Genomic DNA, 18,991 nt, shown 5'->3' on the forward strand with positions numbered 1-18,991 from the left:
CCTACAAACTAACATTTGACACAGAAGCTTTAGAACTAAACAAAAAAACAATCTACGTGAACGTACCAAGTACTACCAAATGCTGTTAACATCACGAGCACAAAGCAGTGCCCGGAAACAAGTTCCCGACTTCCCGGCAATTCGCGCCCCTGCATATTATCTTGAACATTGCCGCTTTCTCTAGCGGGGTTGCGCCCGAGCTCTTGTGCCGCGTCCCTAGTAACACAACTGGCGGCCTGGCTGGTGGGTGGAGATTGGGTTATTGCGCATGCGTGGGAGTCAGTGCTGGTGTCAACATGGAAGAGAGCGAGCAGGGTGAAGAAGGGAGAGTCGGGGACACGGGTTCTTGTACCCCACCGGTGAGTGAGGCTGCCCGGTGTGTGTATGTGCAGTGGCACCATGCATATGTATGTATATGCACGTACATGTGCCTACCAGCCTGCGGTGTGTATGTATACACTGTACATACACAGGGGCCGGTCTGTATGTACATGGTGCACAAACTGTAATGCACTGACCGATAATATACTCTGCCTTATAACTATACAGAGCTAATATGGATTCTATAAATGTGCCAGTATGCCCTGCCTTAGTGTGTCAGGGTGCTTTGTATGTATAACTGTACCTGTGACAGTATGCCCTGCTATAGTATGTCAGTGTGCTTTGTATGTATAACTGTACCTGTACCAGTATGCCCTGCCTTAGTGTGTCAGGGTGCTTTGTATGTATAACTGTACCTGTACCAGTATGCCATGGATATGTACTAGTATGCCCTGCCTTAGTGTCAGTGTGCTTTGTATGTATAACTGTACCTGTGACAGTATGCCCTGCTATAGTATGTCAGTGTGCTTTGTATGTATAACTGTACCTGTACCAGTATGCCATGGATATGTACCAGTATGCCCTGCTTTAGTGTGCCAGTATGCTTTGTATAACTGTACCTGTGCCAGTATGCCATAGGTATGTACCAGTATGCCCTGCCTTAGTGTGCCAGTATGCTTTGTTTGTGTAACTGTGCCAGTATGCCATGGATATGTACCAGTATGCCCTGCTTTAGTGTGCCAGTATGCTTTGTATAACTGTACCTGTGCCAGTATGCCATGGATATGTACCAGTATGCCCTGCCTTAGTGTGTCAGTGTGCTTTGAATGTTTAACTGCGCCTGTGCCAGTATCCCATGGATATGTACCAGTATGCCCTGCCTTAGTGTGTTAGTGTGCTTTGTATGTATAACTGTACCTGTGCCAGTATGCCATGTATATGTACCAGTATGCCCTGTTATAGTGTGTCAGTGTGCTTTGTATGTATAACTGTACCTGTGCCAGTATGCCATGGATATATACCAGTATGCCCTGCCTTAGTGTGCCAGTATGCTTTGTTTGTGTAACTGTACCTGTGCCAGTATGCCATGGATATGTACCAGTATGCCCTGCTTTAGTGTGCCAGTATGCTTTGTATAACTGTACCTGTGCCAGTATGCCATGGGTATGTACCAGTATGCCCTGCCTTAGTGTGCCAGTATGCTTTGTTTGTGTAACTGTGCCAGTATGCCATGGATATGTACCAGTATGCCCTGCTTTAGTGTGCCAGTATGCTTTGCATAACTGTACCTGTGCCAGTATGCCATGGATATGTACCAGTATGCCCTGCCTTAGTGTGTCAGTGTGCTTTGTATGTTTAACTGCGCCTGTGCCAGTATGCCATGGATATGTACCAGTATGCCCTGCCTTAGTGTGTTAGTGTGCTTTGTATGTAATGTATAACTGTACCTGTGCAAGTATGCCATGGATATGTACCAGTATGCCCTGTTATAGTGTGTCAGTGTGCTTTGTATGTATAACTGTACCTGTTCCAGTATGCCATGGATATGTACCAGTATGCCCTGCCTTAGTGTGCCAGTATGCTTTGTTTGTATAACTGTACCTGTGCCAGTATGCCATATGCCATGGATATGTACCAGTATGCACTGCCTTAGTGTGTCAGTGTGCTTTGTATGTATATCTGCACCTGTGCCAGTATGCTTTGTATGTTTAACTGCACCTGTGCCAGTATGCCATGGATATGTACCAGTATGCACCGCCTTAGTGTGTCAGCGTGCTTTGTATGCTTTGTATTCCTATAACCTCCGATCCAGTACCAGCACATTATTTAGTTTGCCTCAATATAAAAAGAACGCAGCTCGATCCTCCTTTTCCTACAGAGCGCCACAGTTATGGAACAACCTCCCGCAAACTTTCAAACCTTCCCCAAGCCTAATATCCTTTAAGAGATCCCTCTCTACATATCTCAAAACAGAATGCACCTGTCATTGTTGATTATATATTTCCTACCTGTTCTATGTTAATTGTTTGCATATATTGTGTATTATTGTTTTTTTAATTTTATTGTACCCTATTGTATCAATGCAATGTTTTGTGGACCCAGGACATACTTGAAAACGAGAGAAATCTCAATGGTATCCTTCCTGGTAAAATATTTTATAAATAATAAATAAATACGTATGCACTGTCTTAGTGTGTCAGTGTGCTTTGTATGTATAACTGTACCTGTGCCCGTATGCTTTGTTTGTATAACTGTACCTATGCCAGTATGCCATGGATATGTACCAGTATGCACTGCCTTAGTGTGTCAGTGTGCTTTGTATGTATAACTGTACCTGTGCCAGTATGCCATGGATATGTACCAGTATCCCTTGCCTTAGAGTGTCAGTGTGCTTTGTATGTATAACTGTACTTGTGCCAGTATGCTTTGTTTGTATGACTGTACCTCTGCCAGTATGCCATGGATATGTACCAGTATGCCCTGCTATAGTGTGTCAGTGTGCTTTGTATGTATAACTGTACGTGCGCCAGTATGCTCTGGATATGTACCAGTATGCCCTGCCTAAGTGTGTCAGTGTGCTTTGTTTGTATAACTGTACCTGTGCCAGTATGCTTTGTTTGTATGACTGTACCTGTGCTAGTAATAGTATGCTTTACGTGTATATTTGTGGCAGTGCCAGTTCAGTAGGCTTTTGTAAAATTCTATTTGAGATCATTAGTATGCTCAGCACGTATTACTGTGTCAACACTAGTTTGCTCAGCATGTAAAACTGCCGGTACTAATATGCTTCATGTGTACAGCTATGCTGGTGTCAGTATGTTCAGCAAGTATAATATAAACACTGTATATGCTAGCACTAACACAACACATATTGGAATAGTTGATACACTCCGTAGCAGAGAAGGGGTTAATCCTTTTTTCCCCCCTTTTTTTTATGTCTCTAGAATGGAACCGGTTAATCGCCTTTCTAAAGGTCTCTAGCCAGGAAGGCGTTAACCCATCTTCCACAACTTACTTGAAAATAAGGGGTTTACATTTAGTCAAGAACGTTTTTGTATCAGTGAAGGGGTTAATTACTGTTCTACAGACCCCTAGAGCCCCAAAGAAGGGCTTGATATTTGCTCTACAAGTAGTGATAAAATAGTTACTTTGTATCTCTAGTAGGGAAGTGTGCAGAAAAAGGGTAATCTTTCTAATCGTATCCCTGTAGCAATAAAGGGGTTAATTATTGGTATACAGGTCTCTGTAGCAGGGATTGGGTATATTGCTGCTGTGAAGGTGTTAATCACTGGTCTACTTGTCTTTTTAGCAGGAGAGTTATAAGTTGCTCTTGTTAGATCCCATGGCAGGGAAAGCGTTAATTTCTGAGATTTATAAGCAGGCAGGAGGAGGCTATGTGCTAATGTACAGGGCTCTGCAGCAGGGAAAGGGTTAATCCCTTCTCTGCCTGAATGGTCACTGTGGCCTTTTTTTCTTGCAGTTGAAATTTATTTGTTTTTCTATTTATGGCTCATTATTAGCGTAGCCAGACGCACCTCAGGTTGTCATATGCGGTTAGGAAATCCGCTCTCCGGAGATGTCATTAAAAAAATCCTACCGGTAGTATAATTACTGATGCGTAGGCCCCACTTCTTCACTCTTGTTAGTAACAAGTATTAATCTGATCTCCAGGAGACCAACAGCTTAAAGGGACACTAAACCCAATTTTTTTTTTAATGATTCAGATAGAGCAGAAATTTTAAGCAACTTTCTAATTTACTCCTATAATCAATTTATTTTCGTTCTCATGCTATCTTTATTTGAAAAAGAAGGTATCTAAGCTATATTTTTGGTTCAGACCCTGGACAGCACTTGTTTATTGGTGGGTGAATTTATCTACCAATCAGCAAGAACAACCCAGGTTATTCACCAAAAATGGGCTGGCATCTAAACTTACATTCTTGCTTTTCAAATAAAGATACCAAGAGAATGAAGAATATTTGATAATAGGATTAAATTAGAAAGTTGCTTAAAATTGCATGCTCTATCCGAATCATGAAAGAAAAAATTTGGGTTCAGTGTCCCCTTAATACAAAGAAAATTAAAGGGATAGTAAAGTCCAAATTCAACTTTCATGATTCAGATAGGGCATGTAATTTTAAACAACTTTCTAATTTACTTTTATAATTAAATTTGCTTTGTTCTCTTGTTATTTTTAGTTGAAATCTAGGTAGGCTCATATGCTAATTTCTAAACCTTTGAAGGCCGCCTCTTATCTCAGTGCATTTCACAGCTATAGGGCGTTAACTTATGCGTTTCATATAAATAACATTGTGCTCATGCACGTAGACTTATTTAAGAGTACACACTAATTGCCTGAAATGCAAGTCTGTCAAAAGCACTGGGATAAGGAGGCAGTCTGCAGAGGCTTAGATACAAGGTAATTACAGAGGTAAAAAGTGTATTAGTATAACAGTGTTGGTTATGCAATACTGGGGAATGGTAAATATAGGGATTATCTATCTTTTTAAACAATAAACATTTTTTGTTTTTTTTACTATTTTTTTTTAGTAGATAAACAAAACAAGCCCTAGAACTGACCCCTGAGGAACACCACTAGTAATAACAGCACCCCCTCTGCTGAATGTACTACAAAGACACTCTGGTCTTTTCTTAAAGGGACATGAAATGCAACATTTTTCTTTCATGATTCAAGAGAATACAATTATACAAAAGTTTCCAATTTACTTCTATTATCAAATGTGCTTAGTTCTCATGTTATTCTTTGTTGAAGAGATACCTAAATGGGTAAGTTGTACATGTTTGAGGCACTACATGACAGGAAATAGTTCTGCCATATAGTGCTGCAGTCACATGCACGCTCCTGAGCTACCTTCCTGCTTTTCAAAAAAGATAACAAGAAAACGACAAAAATCTAATAGAAGTACATTAGAAAGTTGTTTAAAACCGTATGTTCTATCTAAATCGTGAAAGAACATTTTGGGTTTTGTGTCTCTTTAAGCCAGCATTCTACCCAGCTCATAATATGTGAGTCTAGGTGAAGTAGATACAGCTTATGCACTAGTTGCTTGTGACAGTCCTTTTTCATTTTCAGTAAAACAGTCGTGCGCCTCCCCCTCATAGCTTTATATTATTAGCTTTTTGCAGGGAGATATAATCATTTTGTTTTTATACTAATGATCTGGTTAATTTGCTTTGTATTCTTCTCTTTGCTAATTAACCTTTAGGGAATTAGCGTCAGCTTAACTGGAACCTGGCAGCAGATGTCTGTGAAATTCATACTAGGTCCAACTCCTGCACCAGGAATGATTTAGTTTACAAGATATTATGTCTTGTATGTGAAATAGCAGTAAAAATGTTAAAACAAGAAAGTATTAAGTTAAAGGGACAGTAAACACCAGAATTTGTGATGTTTAAAAAGGTAGATAATCCCTTTATTACCATTCCCCAATTTTGCATAACCAACACAGTTATAATAATACACTTTTTACCTCTGTGATTACCTTGTATCTAAGTCTCTGCAAACTACCCCCTTATTTCAGTTCTTTTGAGAGACTTGCATTTTTAGCCACTCAGTGCTTGCTCTTCACGTGCCTGGGCTCAATGTTATCTATATGAAACACATGAACTAACGCCCTCTAGTGGTGAAAAACTGTCAAAATGCTTTCCAATTAGAGGCAGTCTTCAAGGTCTAAGAAATTAGCACATGGACCTCCTAGATTTAGCTTTCAACTAAGAATACCAAGAGAACAAAGCAAAATTGGTAATAAAAGTAAATTGGAAAGTTGTTTAAAATTGCATGCCCTATTTAAATCATGAAAGATTTTTTGTTACTTTACTGTCCCCTTAAGATTCTAGAGTTTATTAGTTTAGTACACACAGTATACTAAATTATTTGTAAAAACAGTGGCACTTTAATTCATAAAATATTTAAAGACGCTTCCTTTGTAAAATATTTACCATTTAGTGATGGTAAACGCGGTTTCTCCACCCGCATCTCATACTTGATTTAGCTGAGCGATGACAAATCCGGCTTCATCCAATCGTAGCGTGCCCCACTTGCTGTCTGGCTCGTGGGGCACGCAACAATTAAATGAAGGCGATCTAGAAACACACAGAAAAAGACCATATTTTATCTGACATACAGAAAAGATGGCTTAAAGTGAATGTAATCTTTCATGAATTAGTGCCAGGTTTTAAAAATACTGTTAAACACAGGAGCACTTTCACTCATGCAGCGTAGTTTTGTTTCTTGAACAAAGCCGGATGGTCGATCACCTGCCCGCCGTTCCTCTGCCCCTAGAGGATCCATCTTGTGAGGCCACTCCATGATTGGAGGAAGCAATTATGTTACATTATGTTAAGCAAAACAGGGCCCAGAAGTGGCGACTGAGGAACACCACTAGTAAGAATGTAACAATAATTCACATTTATTGTTGTTGTACGCATGCAGTTTAATTAGCTGATAACACAATAATACAGTGCATATTAAGGATTAACATATACTTTATTCCTTCTACTCTTTGGTTCCCAGGTGTTTCACCTGTAACTTTCTCCTCATTGGCTGCTGTTAGATAATGGGACACTGAACGGTCTGATGTTGGACAAGTGCCGGTTACTGCGTCCTGTCCAGCAGCCGTTACCATAGAGACAAAAGTGCGCCATTGCTTAGCTAGAGAACTGCTAATGATTCTATTACTGACATATAACATGATGGTTTGGTTTTATTTGTTACATGAGATTACAAGGTTGTCTTTTTTCTTTCCAGCCGATCGCTACAACACCTCCAGTATCACAGTTTGGACGCCTGGAAGAGCTTCAGAGTGAGAGCAGCAGCCCAGGAACCCATATCTCCAGCACCAGCGGCATGTCTCTGGGGGAGGCCATCAGACAGGCTGCGAGTCAGGTGATGTATACGTCATGCTGTCATTACAATATATTAAGTTAAATGCACCTTAATGTTTCTGTAAATATAAACAAAGAGCCTGATGATACGTTACAGTCTTTTGGAACATCTGCCATAGTTATTATCTAGATCATGGTGTCCAACGGGTGGTCCGAGGGCTACATACTGCCCTGTGAACTAGTTCTTGTGGCTCCAAGGAAAAGCAGAACAATTTTAGCCAATAGTGATTGTGGCCCCAGGAAAAGAGCAGAAATAAAGATGTGTGCTTTGGGGTGACAGCAGACAAGGATGCCCTGCACCTAAATCTAGCCCTGTCCAACTGGACATATTTATTTGTGTTCCTGATGATCCTACACCTGAGCAAGCGTTTCTCATGTTCTCTGTATGAGCAGCTGTGCCACATACACTATAACGTTGTTCACTCACAACCTTTTTTAACCTCTGTTTAGTTTATCTATTCTTAAACTATTTATTTCTATCTCCTAAAATGTTTCTTTATGCAGCGGGCCATATCTCGGTATGCACCTATCCTCCGTATGCACCTATCCTCCGTATGCACCTATCCTCCGTATGCACCTATCCTCAGTATGCACCTATCCTCAGTATGCACCTATCCTCCGTATGCACCTATCCTCCGTATGCACCTATCCTCAGTATGCACCTATCCTCCGTATGCACCTATCCTCCGTATGCACCTATCCTCCGTATGCACCTATCCTCCGTATGAATCTATCCTCCGTATGCACCTATCCCCATACTCCTCCAGTTCTTGTGTCTTGGTATGAGGGAAATGCTCTGATAATTCTATTAACTTGCAAATCTTATTTATTACACAAGGGCAAGCATTATGGCCACTTATATAAGCACAATGATTTGTTGAAAAGAGACAATAATTAGGAAGGAATATTGTGAATTCTTTAAGTGCATAAAAACACATTTTGAATTCCCCATAAAATGTGTAAAGGTCCAATATTTACTTTGAATTTTTCCAATTGGCTACAATTAAAGGGATATGAAACCCAAATTTGTAACATGAATCAGATAGAGAAGCGATTTTAAGCAACTTTCTAATTTACTCCTATTATCAATTTTTGTCTTCGTTCTTTTAGTATCTTTATTTGAAAAGCAGGAATGTACATTTAAGAGCCGGCCCATTTTTGATTGGTGGCTAAATGTAGCAAGCGCTATCCTGGGTGCTGTACCAAAACTGGGTCCGTCTCCTAAGCTTAAATTGCTACTTTTCAAATAAAGATACCAAAAGAACGAAGAAAAAATTGATAAAAGGAGTCAATTAGAAAGTTGCTTAAAATTGCTGCTCTATCTGAATCATGAAAGAAAACATTTTTCATATCCCTTTGAGTGCCATTATAGTAAAAACATTACATGAACTGATTTGTCATTTTAAGACTATTGACCCTGCACTACAGGGGTTAAACACATAGTAGAAGTACTGCTGTGGGTCCTGAATAATAACTGCCAATGATCCAATCACCGGTGCTAGTTACACAGCTGTGTCATGTGACTAGCACTACTGATTGGATCAGCTGCAAATACAAAGAGAGAAGCGCTCTACCAGGAACGACCAATAGCTCAGTAGCTAGTTCTATGTCGAGTCACCACCCAGCAGCAGCCTCTTTTAGCCCAGTTGCGCTTTTCACAGAGGAAAACGTTCCTGATATCAGTCTGATCCTGCCAAGTGAGCTCAGTCCAGCCCGAAACACCAGGCAATTCTCCTCTGAACAAGGAACATGACAACCCCAGACGATCGTTTCGGATTGGATCAGCTGCAGTTTGTGTTTAGGACCAGCAGTAATCTGCAGCTTCTGAGCGGTACTTATACTATGTGTTTAAAGGGATAGTTTAGTCAAAATTAAACTTTCATGATTCAGATAAAACCTGCAATTTTAAGCAACTTGCTAATTTACTTCTATTATCATTTTTTTTGTCTTGGTATCTTTATTTGAAAAAGCAAGAATGTAAGTTTAGATGCCGGCCCATTTTTGGTGAACAACCTGGGTTGTTTACTTGACAAAGTGGGGCTGCCAAAGAAAGCTGCGATTCCCCACAAAAAGTATGCACTAAAAGCACTCTGGGCCCTGACTATGGGCGGTATAGTTCCAAACAAAAGGAAAAATTAAAATATAACTTTTATTAATATATCATGTTTTAAAAACATTAAGAGTAACACACAATTAAAAAAAATCCAGACATTAATGACTTGTGACTGTGCAGAAATAAATAGAGGGGCCCTGTGATAATATGATTAGGGCCTTAGTTATATTGAAATCACACTCCCCCTCACAAATATGAAGTTATTTAGCTCTAAAAGATGTGAATAGATAAAATCTATTGGCTTTTATCATATGCTTATGCTAGTATCCTGGGCTATATATAATTGGTCTGGTACTACGTGATTGCCATGCGTATATCACCTGCAATCGGCTCCACCTTGTACTCAATGGTCCCTCAATCCCAGAAACATAAATGCTCTATGGTCCTGTGTTGTCCCAATGATAAACAAATAACTGTTGTACTGTGTCTGGGTTAGTGAATTTAACACACTAGTGAATCTGTCAGTCACTTGCTGTGAGTCCAGGGCCATCTGAATTGCCCCACTCCTAGGTAAAAAATGTGTAGTGTGTGTCGTGCTTAAACACATGTGATTACCATTGTTCTTTCGTTTAATAAGCAGGGCACTTACTCTAGTAAAGTTTCCTCAAGTTCATTTCTAATGGAAAAAAAGATACTTGCTGACTCGTGAATTGGTTACAATTCGATACATGTGAGATAAGAAACACAAAATATTCAATATTAATGTGTTATTTCACAAAATTTTAATATACTTTGAGATAAACACTGTCCTCTCTCTCAGGGGAATGTAACAGTAGGTTGTCTGTATTGTAAGATTCACGGAGCTAATGTGTACGGGCACTGTGCAAGGTAAATTGGATATATAATCTGATTCTGATTATCCCTTATCCTTGTGAATATTTTAATTGTGCTTTTGGAATTATTTCTGTCAATTAAATACTAACAGTTAAACTGTAATATAATACCACATGCCCCTGTCTTAAGAAAAGACTTTTATCAATATTTAGTTCCATCAGTTATTAAAGTTAGATGAACACTCGGTTCTGACTCTATATTCAATATATTCTATATGATTCTCAATCAGTTCAGCCGTTATTTAGTTCAAGCAACTATTAAAGCTATTTGAACATCCAGTTATGATTCTGTATGTAATATATTCTATACAATTTAACATCAATAATCCCCTTGGGGAGCCTATGCGTTCTAATATGTCATGTATCGATTCTTCTGTTGTGCTGATCGTCAGCACTGGTATCAGTAGTGTATTCTACTGAGTCTCCCAGACCTTGTAATTGGTTCGACACTAGTTCTATTCAATTGCATAAATACTAGGTCTGGCACAACCCAGACCGTTTTGTACAATTGGCACTAGCGATATTCAAAAATGTCAGATCCGGCACAGCCCTGACTATATAGTCAATTGATCTAGTTATCACTGAGTGTGTCAAGTATTGGTGAAACTGAATTGCATGAACGCTAAGTCTGGCACAACCCAGACCGTGCACTAATCTAAGCTTATCTGATACTAGCAATATTATGTGCAAAGAGCATGATCCAGTTCAGTCTCAATCTGGCAATTTAAAATAAGAGCGTCCAAACGCTCTAATAACTCCTCTGACGCGTTTCGCCCCTCCGGGCTTTGTCAAAGGCAGCCTGGGTTGTTCCTGCTGATTGGTGGATAAATTCACCCACCAATAAACAAGTGCTGCCCAAGGTCTGAACCAAAAATTGTCTGGCTCCTTAGCTTAAATGCCTTCTTTTTCAAATAAAGATAGCAAGAGAACAAAGAAAAATTGATAATAGGAGTAAATTAGAAACTTGCTTAAAGGGACACTCAGGTTAAATAAAATTTTCATGATTCAGATACAGCATGTAATTTTAAACAACTTTCCAATTTACTTCCATTAAAAAAAATGTGCACAGTCTTTTATATTTACAATTTTTGAGTCACCAGATCCTACTGAGCATGTGCAAGAATTCACAGACTATACGTATATGCATTTGTGATTGGCTGATTGCTATCACATGGTACAAGGGGAGTGGAAATATACATAACTTTAAAATTTGTTATAAAAAAATCTACTACTCATTTGAAGTTAAGACTAAGTGCTATTGCATTGTCTTGTTATCTTGCATTTGTTGATTATGCAAATCTAATGTGTTGACTGGTCCTTTAAAATTGCTGCTCTATCTGAACCACAAAAGAAAAAAATTGGGCTTAGTGTCCCTTTAAAATTACATGTTCTATCTGAATCATGAACATTTTTAATTTTGACTAGACTATCCCTTTAACCCCTTTTGGGGGGTTAAACACACAGAAGTACAGGGTCACTAGTCTTAAAATGACATTCTCTAAACGAATAAGACTTAACTTTGACTTAAATGAATAGAAGATAAGAAAGGTAATTAAATGCTTAACCCCTTTAGGACAGGATCAGAACAAAGTTTCAAAGTAAACAAACTGTAAAAAGCAGAAGTTACGTGATTGTTGCTGCGATCACGTGACTCAAACGACGGTTATGGAATCCAAGGGGACTGATTATGTTGCCAGGCACATCTTTCGGTCAGATCTTCAGTTTACTGATCGAGGAGGCGAGCAAGACGCCAAAAAACGTAGGACTCTCCATGCTGTCCTAAGGGCGCTAAAAGCCCAGCGCTGTTAGGACAGCATGGAACATCCTAAGGGCGTCAAGGGGTTAAAGGACCATTAAACTCAACATTTCAGCAATGCATACAGTGTTTATTATTGCAAGTGAAACCTTATGCTTCCCTTTACTGTATAATACATCTCCCAGGGAGGCTTAAAGGGACATAAAACACCATTTTTTTTTCTTTTATGATTTATACAGAGCATGCTATTTCTCCAACATTGGTGTGTCCGGTCCACGGCGTCATCCATTACTTGTGGGAAATGTTCTCCCCCACAGGGAAAGGCAAGGAGAGCACACAGCAAGAGCTGTCCATATAGCTCCCCCTCTGGCTCCGCCCCCCAGTCATTCTCCTTGCCGCTCTGAACAAGTAGCATCTACCACGGGGATGGCGAGGAGTTTGTGGTGTTAGTTGTAGTTTTTTATTCTTCTATCAAGAGTTTGTTATTTTAAAATAGTGCTGGCTTGTACTATTTACTCTATAACAGAAAAGTGATGAAGATTTCTGTTTAAGAGGGCTATGATTTTAGCACAAGTAACTAAAATCCATTACTGTTACCACGCAGGACTGTTGAAACAAGAGAACTTCAGTTGGGGGTAACAGTTTGCAGACTCATCTGCTTCAGGTATGACTAGTCTCCTTCTAACAACACAGGCTAATGCTAGATGACAGTCATTTTTCCCCTCAGGGGAAACGGTAAGCCATTTTTCTTTCACCTCAGCAAAAAAGATAACAGGCTTCCCCTTTTTGTTTTTTATGCTGGTAGACACTGTTTGGGGCTAAATCGATTGATTTTTATTACAATATTATACCATTTGAAATATTTTATAAGCTCACATACACTTGGGAACGTTTTTTTATTGATCTGGCTTGTTTTAGACACCTAAATCTAGTCAGGAAGGCCCCTTCACTCTAGTGTGCTGAGGAAGCCTCATTTTGGCACTTCAGCTGTGCAGTTGAATTTCAATGCAGTGCATGCAGATTCATGTGAGAGGGTCCTGTGGTTCAGAAAGTGACTCCAAAAGGCTTTTTTTCTGTGAATGGTGACCCCTAAGGAAGGTAAAAAGCTGCAGCAAGGCTGTAGCTGGGATTGTGGTGTGTAAAAACGGTTAAATCCAACAATTAGCTCCGGTTTGCTTGTTTTAAGAGCTAGAGTCTCCATATTTGCTGTGCAATACTTTCTAAGCATTAAGACACTGGGGTCCAAATTTCAGAAAAATCGGATATTGCCTTCATAGTTTTTTGAACATTCAGAAATAAATGTGTCATTTTATTATTTAAAGAGACAGTAACGTTTTTGTTTAAGCTAGAACATCTCCGCGCTTTGCTTAAGGAGGTATTAGCTACTCTGGATGACTGTGATTCCATGGTAGTACCAGAGAAGTTGTGCAAATTGGACAAATTTTTAGAGGTCCCAGTGCACGACGACGCTTTTCCAATACCTAAGAGGGTAGCGAACATAGTGGAAAAGGAGTGGGAGAAGCCAGGTGTACCCTTTGCCCCACCTCCTATATTTAAGAAAATGTTTCCATTGTAGACCCTAGAAGGGACGCATGGCAAACGGTCCCGAAGGTTGAGGGAGCTGTTTCAACGCTAGCGAAGCGCACAACTATTCCTATAGAGGATAGCTGCGCTTTCAAAGATCCTATGGATAAAAAATTGGAAGGATTGCTTAAAAAGATTTTTGTTCAGCAAGGGTTCATCCTTCAACCAGCTACGTGTGTTATTACTGTCACTTCAGCGGCGTCCTTTTGGTTCGAAGAACTAGAAAGGTCGCTCCAGAAAGAGACTTCCTATGAAGAAGTCATGGACAGAATTCACGCATTAAAGTTAGCTAATTCCTTTATATTGGATGCCGCCTTTCAAATAACGAAATTGGCGGCGAAAAACTCAGGTTTTGCTATAGTAGCGCGGAGGGCGCTTTGGCTAAAATCCTGGTCGGCAGACGTGTCGTCCAAGACTAAGTTACTGAATATTCCTTTCAAGGGTAAGACCCTTTTTGGGCCGGAATTGAAGGAAATTATTTCAGACATCACTGGGGGTAAGGGCCATGCCCTCCCACAGGATAGGCCTTTTAAGGCTAAGAACAAGTCTAATTTTCGTTCCTTTCGCAATTTCAGGAACGGACCGGCTAATAACTCCACTGCCGCTAGACAAGAAGGTAACGCGGCCCAGCCCAAACCCGCTTGGAAGCCCATGCAAGGCTGGAACAAGGGTAAACAAACCAAGAAACCTGCTGCTGCTACCAAGACAGCATGAAGGGGTAGCCCCCGATCCGGGACCGGATCTGGTAGGGGGCAGACTATCTCTCTTCGCTCAGGCTTGGGCAAGAGATGTTCTGGATCCCTGGGCACTAGAGATAGTTTCCAAGGGATATCTGTTAGAATTCAAGGGACTTCCTCCAAAGGGAAGGTTCCACCTGTCTCGATTATCTTCAGACCAGATAAAGAAACAGGCATTCTTACATTGTGTAGGAGACCTATCAAAGATGGGAGTGATAAACCCAGTCCCCTCCGGGGAACAAGGTCTAGGGTTTTACTCAAACCTGTTTGTGGTTCCCAAAAAAGAGGGAACTTTCAGGCCAATTCTGGATTTAAAGATATTAAACAAGTTCCTCAGAGTTCCATCCTTCAAGATGGAAACCATTCGGACAATCTTACCAACAATCCAGCAGGGTCAATTTTTGACTACCGTGGATCTGAAGAATGCGTATCTGCATATCCCAATCCACAAATCTCATCATCAGTTCCTGAGGTTTGCCTTTCTGGACAAACATTACCAGTTTGTGGCTCTTCCATTCGGTTTAGCCACCGCTCCCAGAATTTTCACAAAGGTGCTAGGGTCCCTTCTAGCGGTCCTAAGACCGAGGGGCATCGCTGTAGCACCTTATCTAGACGACATCCTAATCCAAGCGCCGTCTCTTTCCAAAGCGAGGGCTCATACAGACATTGTGTTGGCTTTTCTCAGATCTCACGGGTGGAAAGTGAACATAGAAAAAAGTTCACTGTCACCGTCCACAAGGGTTCCTTTTCTGGGAACAATAGTAGATTCTGTGGAAATGAAGATCTTTCTCACTGACGTCAGAAAGACAAAGCTTCTAAAAGCTTGTCGAGTTCTTCACTCTATTCCTCAACCCTCCATAGCTCAATGCATGGAAGTAATAGGACTAATGGTCGCAGCAATGGATGTGGTTCCTTTTGCTCGAATTCATCTAAGACCATTAAAGCTGTGCATGCTCAATCAGTGGAATGGGGACTATACAGACTTGTCTCCCCAAATTCAAGTAGACCAGGTAACCAGGGACTCACTTCTCTGGTGGTTGACCCAGGATCACCTGTCTCAGGGAATGAGTTTCCGCAGACCGGAGTGGGTCATCGTCACGACCGACGCCAGCCTCTTGGCTGGGGCGCGGTCTGGGACTCTCTGAAAGCTCAGGGCCTATGGTCGCGGGAAGAGTCGCTTCTCCCGATAAACATTTTGGAACTAAGAGCTATATTCAATGCGCTCCTGGCTTGACCTCAGCTAGCGGAAGCCAGGTTCATAAGATTTCAGTCGGACAACATAACGACTGTTGCGTACATCAATCATCAGGGGGGAACAAAGAGTTCCCTAGCGATGAAGGAAGTAACCAAGATAATCCAATGGGCAGAGAATCACTCCTGCCATCTATCTGCTATTCACATCCCAGGAGTAGACAACTGGGAGGCGGACTATTTGAGTCGTCAGACTTTCCATCCGGTGGAGTGGGAACTCCATCCGGAGGTCTTTGTTCAGTTAACCCACTTATGGGGCATTCCAGACATGGATCTAATGGCGTCCCGTCAGAACTTCAAGATTCCTTGCTACGGGTCCAGATCCAGGGATCCCAAGGCGACTCTAGTGGATGCATTAGTGGCGCCTTGGTCGTTCAACCTAGCATATGTGTTTCCACCGTTTCCTCTCCTCCCCAGGCTCATAGCCAGGATCAAACAGGAGAAGGCCTCGGTGATTCTGATAGCTCCTGCATGACCACGCAGGACTTGGTATGCAGACCTGGTGAATATGTCAGGAGACAGGACCTTCTAGTACAAGGTCCATTCGAACATCCAAATCTAGTTTCTCTTCAGCTGACTGCTTGGAAATTGAACGCTTGATTTTATCCAAGCGTGGGTTTTCAAATTCTGTGATTGATACTCTGGTCCAAGCCAGAAAACCTGTGGCGGATTTACCATAAAATATATCTGTTGGTGTGAATCCAAAGGATTCTTCTGGAGTAAGATTAAAATTCCAAAGATTCTCTCCTTTCTCCAAGAAGGTTTGGATAAAGGATTGTCAGCTAGTTCTCTAAAAGGACAGATTTCTGCATTATCCGTCTTGTTGCACAAACGACTGGCGGCTTTGCCAGATGTACAAGCTTTTGTTCAGGCTTTGGTTAGAATCAAGCCTGTTTATAGACCCATGACTCCTCCTTGGAGTCTAAATTTAGTTCTTTCAGTTCTTCAAGGGGTTCCGTTTGAACCTTTACATTCCATAGATATTAAGTTACTATCTTGGAAAGTTCTGTTTTTGGTTGCTATTTCTTCTGCTAGAAGAGTTTCTGAATTATCTGCTTTGCAGTGTGATCCACCCTATCTGGTGTTCCATTCAGATAAGGTTGTTTTGCGTACTAAGCCTGGTTTTCTTCCAAAAGTTGTTTCCAACGAGAACATCAACCAGGAAATAGTTGTTCCTTCTTTGTGTCCGAATCCAGTTTCAAAAAAGGAACGTTTATTACACAATTTAGATGTTGTTCATGCTTTAAAGTTCTATTTAGAAGCAACAAAAGATTTTAGACAAACCTCATCCTTGTTTGTCGTTTACTCTGGTAAGAGGAGAGGTCAAAAAGCTACTGCTACCTCTCTCTCTTTCTGGCTGAAAAGCATTATCCGCTTGGCTTATGAGACTGCCGGACGGCAGCCTCCTGACCGTATCACAGCTCACTCTACTAGGGCTGTGGCTTCCACATGGGCCTATAAGAACGAGGCTTCTGTTGACCAGATATGTAAGGCAGCGACTTGGTCTTCTCTGCACACTTTTGCCAAATTCTACAAATTTGATATTTTTGCTTCTTCGGAGGCTGTTTTTGGGAGAAAGGTTTTGCAAGCCGTGGTGCCTTCTGTTTAGGTAACATGATTTGCTCCCTCCCTTCATCCGTGTCCTAAAGCTTTGGTATTGGTTCCCACAAGTAATGGATGACGCCGTGGACCGGACACACCAATGTTGGAGAAAACAGAATTTATGCTTACCTGATAAATTACTTTCTCCAACGGTGTGTCCGGTCCACGGCCCGCCCTGGTTTTTTTAATCAGGTTGAAATTTTTTTTCTTTATACACTACAGTCACCACGGCACCCTATAGTTTCTCCTTTTTCTCCTAACCGTCGGTCGAATGACTGGGGGGCGGAGCCAGAGGGGGAGCTATATGGACAGCTCTTGCTGTGTGCTCTCCTTGCCTTTCCCTGTGGGGGAGAACATTTCCCACAAGTAATGGATGACGCCGTGGACCGGACACACCGTTGGAGAAAGTAATTTATCAGGTAAGCATAAATTCTGTTTTTAAACAACTTTCCAATTTACTTCTATTATTTAGTTTGCTTCCTTCTCTTGTTATCCTTTGCTGAAAAGTTTATCTAGGTAAGCTCAGGAGCAGCAAAGAACCTAGGTTCTAGCTGCTGATTGGTGGCTGCATATATATACTGATTGTCAGTGGCTCACCTATGTGTTCAGTCAGCAAACAGTGATGCATTGCTGCGCATTCAACAAATGATACAAAGAGAATAAAGAAAATGTGATAATAGAAGTAAATTGAAAGTAGTTTAAAATTGTCTGTTCTACCTAAATTATATTTGGGTTTTATCTCCCTTTAAGTGAATACTTTTAGCTAACTTTTTGTGAACTTCTGTTTCCCCCTCACCTTACCTGTAGTCATTTGCTTTTAAAAGGACAGTGTACACCAGTTTTCATATAACTGCATGCAATAGAGACTACTATAAAGAATAAGATGCACAGATACTGAAATAAAAATCCAGTATAAAACTGTATAAAAACTTACTTAGAAGCTCTCAGTTTAGCTCTGTTGAATGAGGTTAGACAGGGACAGCCAATGAAAAGGGCAGAAAGAGCAGACACCCCTCATCCCCTGCATATGAAAATACAGATTACACAAACAATAGCAGCAAGAATCTGTACACCTGGGTCTATATCTGATACTGTGGGGCTTGGTTAGGAGTCTGAAAATCAGCACAATGTTATTATAAAATAAGCAAAACTATAGATTGTAACAAAAACACCCTCACATGGGCTTTATAAAGGGATCATGTACAATGCCCCTTAAAGGCAGATTATCAATTTTACATCAACAATCATGATAGGAAAAGTATTCTTTGCAATAGAAGTGTGCACACTATGTAGTTTAGGTGTGGTTATTATTGCTTATATATACATAGATATTTATATTTAGCCATTGGGAATTACTAAGTTCAATCACTGCTAAACCACCTTTAAAGGGACATGAAACCGAACATTTTCTTTCATGATTCAGATAAAGAAAACAATTTTTAAAAAGTTTCCAATTTACTTATTATTAAATATGTGTTGTGCTCTTATTCTTTGTTTAAGAGATATCAAGATAGGTAGCGTGCACATGTCTGGGGCTCTACATGACAGGAAATAGTGCTGCCATCTAGTGCTCTTGCTAATGTATAACATTGTTATAAAACTGCTGCCATCTAGTGCTCTTGCTAATGTATAACATTGTTATAAAACTGCTGCCATCTAGTGCTCTTGCTAATGTATAAAATTGTTATAAAACTGCTGCCATCTAGTGCTCTTGCTAATGTATAACATTATTCTAAAACTGCTGCCATCTAGTACTCTTGCTAATGTATAACATTGTTATAAAACTGCTGCCATCTAGTGCTCTTGCTGATGTATAACATTGTTATAAAACTGCTGCCATCTAGTGCTCTTGCTAATGTATAATATTGTAAAACTGCTGCCATCTAGT

General features: G+C 40.6%; 1 protein-coding gene across 1 annotated transcript in view; it reads left to right on the top strand.

Annotated features, from left to right (window-relative positions):
* Positions 1-283: 283 nt before the first annotated feature.
* Positions 284-18,991, top strand: part of ALMS1 (ALMS1 centrosome and basal body associated protein) — a 230,543-nt gene continuing 211,835 nt past the window's right edge. Inside the window, exons 1-2 of the mRNA XM_053704364.1 lie at positions 284-359; positions 7,091-7,228. Coding sequence (XP_053560339.1) covers positions 297-359; positions 7,091-7,228 — 201 coding nt within the window. The 5' untranslated portion in view covers positions 284-296. The remainder of the gene's footprint in view (positions 360-7,090; positions 7,229-18,991) is intronic.

This window comes from Bombina bombina, chromosome 2 (assembly GCF_027579735.1).
Source record: "Bombina bombina isolate aBomBom1 chromosome 2, aBomBom1.pri, whole genome shotgun sequence".
Taxonomy (NCBI): Eukaryota; Metazoa; Chordata; class Amphibia; order Anura; family Bombinatoridae; genus Bombina; species Bombina bombina.